The sequence below is a fragment of the Mytilus trossulus genome, chromosome 10 (assembly GCF_036588685.1).
Source record: "Mytilus trossulus isolate FHL-02 chromosome 10, PNRI_Mtr1.1.1.hap1, whole genome shotgun sequence".
NCBI lineage: Eukaryota > Metazoa > Mollusca > Bivalvia > Mytilida > Mytilidae > Mytilus > Mytilus trossulus.
The window spans coordinates 30318655-30327016 of NC_086382.1; the positions used below are offsets into that span (position 1 = coordinate 30318655).

The 8362-nt window shown below is 28.9% G+C and overlaps 1 protein-coding gene across 4 annotated transcripts in view; it reads left to right on the top strand.

Moving 5' to 3' along the window:
* The window catches only part of LOC134687194 (rab-3A-interacting protein-like), a 39880-nt gene extending 34204 nt beyond the window's left edge, over positions 1–5676 (top strand). For all 4 annotated transcript variants that reach the window (XM_063547289.1, XM_063547290.1, XM_063547291.1 and 1 more), the window contains one exon: positions 407–5676. In XM_063547289.1, coding sequence (XP_063403359.1) covers positions 407–477 — 71 coding nt within the window. In that variant the 3' untranslated portion in view covers positions 478–5676. The remainder of the gene's footprint in view (positions 1–406) is intronic.
* Positions 5677–8362: the final 2686 nt, after the last annotated feature.

Here is an 8362-nt window from a genome sequence, read left to right on the forward strand (position 1 = left end):
GAGGGTCCTTTATGGACCGAAACCGGTCAGGCTATCAAACATCACCAGGCGCTGTTAATTATGTGTATTGGTATATACTATATTTTTATGCTTTTACATTTTTCTCACTGATACACATAGTTAATATGGCTTCTACTAACCAAAGCTCCATGGAGCTAATGTGTTTAGAGACTACTTATGTCAGTACACCTTTCCTATATTGCCTACTTATATTTCAACTTACAAAATGTGATCAAAACAATCCTTTATGTTTTTCATAGAGGCAAAGGCAATCGTATCTTAAGCCTGTCAATACTGATGTTTTGTGTGTCTGTTTTCTACCAAAGGTTCCTGATTATCTCTTGCAATAAATCTAGCCCCAGAGTAGTGCTAAAAATCAATCAATTATGATTTTCTTTCATTTTAGATAAAGAAGTATTTTATGAATTGGTAAGATTACGGAAAAAGATGGCTTTAACAAGACTTGGATATTCCTGAAAATGCTGACGTTTTAAAGTGGCTTCAATCAAAAATCTTGCCAGGAGATGGAGAAAGAAAACAGTATTAAATAAATAATGTGGCCAATTTACGCCAATGTGGGGTCAGAAAGAAAAGTAAGGAATTTGAAGAATTAGAAAAAAAAGAATTCTCCACACAAAGTGATATATTCTCTATTCAAGCCAGTATAGACATCTTTATTGGTGCAAATAAATATCTGCTTTCACAGCATTTATTTTGTGTTTTTTAATTGATTGTGAAAATACAAAATTTATTCTCATATATGTGTATTTTAATGTCATAGTGATATGTACTTGTGCAATGTGTTGTATTGTTTTATTAATGTATAACTAACATTTTATTGTATTTGATATTTGTGTATCATTCAAAACCTTATACTAAGGACGGCAGTTGGTTCATAATTTAAAAATCTAAGCTGGGCTGATCAAGGTTGACACAGATCATTTATAAGAAAACACTTGAAAGATTTCAAATATTTGTAAAGACCAAGAATTTCACTAAATTGATAACTTGTTAAGAAGATAAATTTTATTTAAATACTCTGCTTTATCGGTTGAAATTAGCTTTGTCATGGAATATCTGCAATTATTTTTTTTTATCCCCAGGGTCTTAAGATTGATCTTTTGTGTTAGCATTTTTTAAACTCAATACATAAATGTGTGCAATATTTGTAACGGTATACAGTGTATGTGAAAATGTAAAAATAGCAAGGAAAAGATTGGCTTGAAATAAAATCACCCTATCATTTTCATGAAAAAAATGAAATATATCAAATGTTAACCCTGTTGTAAAATAAAATATTTACTTAAAGGACTATTCCATTATTTGGAATGTAGGTTGATGGGGGAGGATGTCCAAGAAACATTCTGTCTTTGAGTAACTTTGCTTAAATATAAGGTCTTATTCGGGGTCTTTGATTTTTTAGATGCTTTTTGTCTATTCTTTATTTTGCCTTTTAGTGTCTTCTCTTTATTTTTGGCTTATTTTTTCCATTTTTTTTTATAGAGGGGGCAGAGTCATTTATTGTATATTTTTGCATGTAATTTTCTATTCCGTAAACCCCAACCAGACCCTCTTGCATCAAATTGTCAAATAACAATAAACGACCAAAGATCCTTGTTCATAAATAAAATTTCCATCCCTACCCTCCATCATTTCATATAATGGAATAGCCCAAACTTGATTTTGAAATATGACTTAGTAGATCAAGTCTGCAAAAATTACAATCAGGGAGAACTGTATAAAAAAGAGAAATCAGGTTTACACATATAATTTAATTGCGGAATATTCTTATGATTTTGTATTATTTATTTCAGAACTTTTTTAAAATGTCATTGAAGAACTGCAAAACAACTATTTTTTTTGTCTCCAATCTAAAACCATAAGTTAGTGCCAATACATGTATTCAACAGGAAAACTTGACAGTTTTTTGTGTCTGTTGTACTATTTTTATGTGTATTTACATTTATCAATTACTTTGTATTTAAAATCATTTAATACCTCTTTTTTAGTGAGTTTTTCTCAATTTACCAATTTTTTAAAGGTTTCTGTCAGTAAGTTAAAAATAAAAGTGTGATTATTTTTTTGTTGTTTAAAATGAATAAATTAATTTTTGTTTTCAAATACACAAGTACACACATTAAATTAGAGAAAACACGTTAAATTAGAGTAGACATATGAATTTTAGATAGAATTTATAGAAAAATGAATGGATTATTAGGTTGAAGCAAGGTAGTGATATAGAGAGGCATACGACGCTCTGTGATAAAATGTGCTTTGAGGAAACGCTCTGTAGTTGAGAGTCGGAATAAGGTTTACATTATAGAAAATATGGGACTCATGCTGCAGAAAAAATGGGCCTAAATATTTAAGAAAAGAGAAAAATAGGCCAAAAAGATATAGAAAATAGAAAAGTGAGCAAAATTTACAAAGAACAAAGACAAATGGCTAAAATTTGATAATACAGAAATTAAGAACCCCCATCGCAACCCTCATAGTAAGCTATATGAAGGATATATGTACACATGGAGGCACAGCATAAATTTTAATATACTGTAAATTCAGAAATATTGGGTGCATTTTTTATTGCGGTTTTTACATTTTAGACAAGAAAGAGATTTTAGTTTTTGCGAAATTCTGAAAAATCTTGTTTATATCATATGAAATTTTATTAAATGCAAGTTTAAATTATGTAAATTAATATACAGAGTTGCATTTTTTCGCAGAAATAGAAACATCGCAATAAATTCTGCATTTAAAGTAAGCTGTTTTTAAACATTTATGTTTTTATGTGTTCCATTCATCCTTCTGTGTGTTCTCATTGTAATACAGCCTTCTGTGTGTTCTCAGTGTAATTTATTTGTGTAGGTTGTAAAATAAGTTGTAAATATTGATATCAGTTGTAATATATTATATACTTACGTATGCATACACTTATTTAAAACATGTGTGTTGTATTGTGTACTGTTTTCCAGTATCAGGAAATGAGAAAATCAGGAATTTTTAAGGCTATCTTTAAATGTCATAATGGCAATACAGCAAATGAGATTTTATTTGTTTTCTGTTTTAAATTCATGTTGTGAAGTTTTAATATTTACATTTTAACACAAGCATTTTAAAAAATTGTTAGCTGTATAAAGCAATGCTACCTAGTTGTGACTATAAAAAATGCAATGTGAAATACTAAGCTTGCAGCAATATAAATATAACCCTGAAATGTTTGAAACTAAAAACTAAATTTTCCACTTGCGAAAAAAATAATGGGAAATCTGAATTATTTTTGCTGTTAAGCATTTCAAATCATGTTGAAACTTTTATAAAGGTCACCTTGTTATTTGTTTTGTTCATTTTATGTGATGTTAAAGTTTATAAAAGTTTTGTTAAATTAATAATTTTATTGTTTTTAATTCAATTTAGATTGTTGAGTTTTACAGACACAAAAAATGTGCATTCTCATAAATCATTAAACAAAATGTTATCACACGAAGAACCATAATCAGAAAAATCATGTTAACCTTAATCATGATCAGTTGTGTTAATGTTAATTGTTAATGTTGTTAACAGGTTGTGATTTTTCAAAGATCAAATGAAATTCAGAAAACGTGTACTTTGTCTCATTAATACTCATATGTTAAATTTTATAAAAAGTTTATTTGTATTTTTATAACACATAAATAATTATAATATGCACATATAGAGGTTGTTACATGATAGCATATGTATTAAGATATAGGTGCTTGTTTTATGTATATAGCTTTACGTGTTGTGCTTATACCATATTTTATGTCCATTTTAATTGCTGAGTCAGCAGTTTGTTGAATCTGTTGTACAGTCACATTGCAATTTTTGAATCTGTTGTACAGTCACATTACAATTGTTGAATCTGTTGTACAGTCACATTGCAATTGTTGAATCTGTTGTACAGTCACATTGCAATTGTTGAAATATTGACTTTCAATTTTCTGGAATATGAAATTTCGCAGAAGAATATATAACCAGCTTTGTTAAGGCGGTTTAAAAAATATTCTTAGATTCTGTGAAGCATATTATTTATAATGAAAATATTCTTATATTCTGTGAAGCACATTTATAATGAAATATTCTTTGATTCAGGGATAATAAGAAGTAAAAAAAAATTACCCACCGATGCATGAGGTCATAAAATTTCTGTAGTTTAACACAAGTGCAGCAGAAGGTTAACACTCAAGTTATCATTGATCAAACTCTGTAAATTTGACTTATTATAATCGAAAAAATATATTCAATATTAATATTACTCTTTTGTATTTGAAATTTAATGGAATTTTAAGAATTGAGCTTTCTTACTGATTGTAAATTGTTCAAGATTACAATTACAGATATAAAAATGCTGGCCATTGAAAAATAAAAATTACAAAATATAATAGTTCTATCAGAGATCTTAAATCGTTATTATAATCTTCATGTCATGATTATGTAAGACAGGGTTGTATTGGCATTTGAATTTTGATATATTTTTTTCTTATTCAAGGAAAATATATTTTACAAGTTTGCTTCCAAAACCTTGAATTTTTTTTTAATTTACCAATTTTTTTTTCTTTATTTGATCACATTCAGAATTAAAAAAAACATCTTTCATTGATTTCAGTCATTGACCTTGAGCAGGCTCTGGGTCACATGCATATCACATCCTTTAATTAAAAGTGACATTTTTTTTAGCTTAATCAGTTCTGTATATAAATTTTTCACATTTGAGGCATGTTAAAATATGCTTTAATGCAAAGGGGATCTGTGTGATCTTATTGGGCAGCCATTTAAAAAATATGCATTTTATGCATAAACAAAGATAATTCAGTTGGTCATCCTTACCTGTATTGTCCAATTCAATTGACTGATTTTGGTGTATCACAATTTTTTGAACACCAGGCTATTTCATGGTTGATCAATTCATCATATTGGCAAAGAACCTTTTGCTATGCTTCTAACGTCTTTGAGTCATTTTACGCTTAAAATATGTTGTTTCATCCATCATAACCATTTAACTATAATATCTCATTCAGATTACAGAAATGGTTAGGACTGAAAAATGATTATGATCAGAGCCCTTTAAATTGGGATTTATTTTATATATATGATAAAGTAACTGTAAATTTTATCAATTGTGATACCTATTTGTTGCATTAGGTTGAAAGAAATATTGTTAGTGAATAAATTTTAATATTATTTTATTGTCAGTTAACATATACATTTTGCTGTAAAACCTTCACAGTTAGTGGCTATGCATGACCAAACCATTTGAGAAACATGAAGCCAATTGTTTAAGGAAAGCCTGAGAACTATTTGTATTTTATTTAAAAAGAGACAACTTGGGCTTGGGATGAGACATATTTTGTTTCTGTAGGTACTTAAGAATATTTGTATCCAATTTTTTCATACCACGTTTTAGTGTAGTATTGAATGAAAAGAAAAATTTACATTTTATCATATAGATCACATGCCTAACTGTTACAGCGGTATATACTACTGTTGTCTTTATTTGTCATCTTTTGATTTTAAAAACCTTTAAATAGTGGCCATATATATATGTATATATTATTCTAGAATTGTCAATATTAAGTGACTGATGTGAACTGGAGTGGGCATTTAAATATGAAATCTCCAAATGAATTTTAGTGATTAAATCATGTTTTACAATTTAAACTGTCTTACTTACTCAAATTTAACATTTGTGTCCAAGAAATAAAAAATAAAATATGATTTTCTATGAGACAACTAACCAACAGTGAAAAAAAGATGTGGATATAAACAATAATAGATCACTGCACATACAGTTAAACTCACATCCCTCTATTGTTCGCTATTCTGGAGTGCTCTTGTAACATAAGGTATTGTCCTCCATGAAATATTGTCTGTCAGACAAAATTTTATATAAAATATTGTCCACTGACAGTATTTTGTAATGAAATATTGTTTTGGACGATATTTCATTATGAAATAGTGTCTTTGTACAAGAAATTTTGTCACCTCCTTCTGGACAATATTTCACTATGAAATTCTGTTCCTGAAAAAGCTTTACTATATGAAAGTTTTAGTTTTTGGCTTAAGATCTATCTGCCCTGAAATTTTCAGATGAATCAGACAACCCGTTGTTGGGTTGCTGTCCCTAAAATGGTAATTTTAAGGAAATTTTACTGTTTTTGGTTATTATCTTGAACATTATTATAGATAGAGATAAACTGTAAACAGCAATAATGTTCAGCAAAGTAAGATTTACAAATAAGTCAACATGACCAAAATGGTCAGTTGAATGAAAAATTTCTATTTTTAATCTATAAAATAAAATCAAACAGACCTATAAAAATCCAATTGCACGTGCTGTTTAATCTATTCATATCATTATTGATGCTAACAGCGCTTATATGGTCATCTGAGGTCAAATCGATAGTTAATTAGAATTTAGATGGCGTCTGGACTAAAATACACACGAAACGAACCTATATATTATCTACCCCATGCTCTGTAAACTATTTATTGTAGTTTTTTGATAGTTTGGATAAATGTTTTACATTGTTATAAGTCAAATATGTTAATTTGAGTCAAATCGGTGACAATGAATTTGACAGCTAGTGCCCCTTTAAAGAATTGTCTATCGTATGTTTCATTTTATTACATTATACTGTACAAATATAATAATGTACTGACAATCATTTATTTTGTAAATATAAACACAGACAGGCATGTGTCGCAGAAAAAAAATCCTATATACCTTCTCTAAAATGAATTTATGTTGATAACCTCCCCTTCATGAGACAAAATTCCATGACAATCTGTCTATGAAATACTGTCTCAATACTTACAAAGTATAACCAAAATATAACCTCCCTTTAACAGGACACAATTGAATAGTATTTATCTGTGAAATATTGTCACAATTTACACAAAATATAACCTTCCTTTAACAAGACAAAATTCCATAGCATTCATCTGGGAAATATTGTCTATATATAGACAAAATTAACTATAAAAAATTTGTCCTTCTCGGGACATTTTTCCATAGACAAGGACAATATTTCATGATACATATTTATATGACATATTGTCTCGTGGTACAATATTTCATAGGACAATATTTTACTTTTACACTCCCTCCCATCTAGTATTAATAAACAGATAAGCTTGTTTCACTTTTAACTTCTGACTTTCAATTATTGTTTCAATTTTTATCTGTAAATGTTAACACTTTTGGACTACAGGTATTGTCATAGATAGAGATTTAACTTTTAATATGAAAAAGTAAGAAAAAAAGCAAAAAGAGTAATTATTTTTGCTTATTTATGATACATTTGACAAACAGGTTGTTTATATTAAAACTGATATCTTAACCATAGAACCTGGATATTGTATTTCATATACGGTTCTCTATGTGGCTGGTTCCTAAGTCAAGACAAAATATGATTTGTATTTTCTGCTTCTCCACTAAGGACAAAGCATTAACTAGCTGCAAAGACTGGTCGAGTCAGAATTGAATATTGTTCCTAATATGACTAAATAATTAAGAAACAATTACATTAGTCCTTAAATAATATTAAGAGGTTTGTGTGGAGAGAGAGGGGGTCCTGACATTTGTATTCATTAATGAATTATTTATTTTTCCAAATTAAATTACATTTCATAATTTGAACAGAAACAAATTAAACTTCTTTTATTTTAGTAACTCGATATATGTGAGAAATGTTTGCGCAAAATAACTTGACAAGATGAACTTCACATCTGTATGACAAGTTCCATTTTTAAAGGCAGTGCTTTAAGGCCTGACTTTTAAGTCATGAGGTTCATCTTTTCATACGCAATCTTTGCAGGGGGTCTTTTGGCCAGAAATAGATCCGGAAATGTTCGAATATCTCCTCTTCTTTTTATGGTATGATATGGTTTTTATTTCTTTCATTTACATTGGGGACTAAAGAAACGATCAGTGTGTTTTGTTTGTTTTATAGAACTTGTTATGAGTGTGTATTTTGCATTATAAGCAGTCAACCTGACTACAAACTATCATTATGTGTATTCTCGGGTGTGTATTCCGTGCGGAAAGAGGTCGGGTCAATTTCGAGTGTTATCTGACATCTATAGATTCTTTAATTAGTTCAGATGTTGATATAACAATGAAAAGTCGACTGAACATGATTAATATTGCATCTTCTATAATTCAAAGCGGAATTCGGTTTATGAACGAGAAACTGTAAAGCGTTTTCAATTTCGGTATTAGTTATGTATGTTGTCTACGTATTATCATGGTTCCCGGTACTACGTTCCGGGTATTAGCTGTTTGTGTATGTGATGTGTAACATTACGATCGGGTACCAGCCAATCTACGTGTGTATGTGTACAT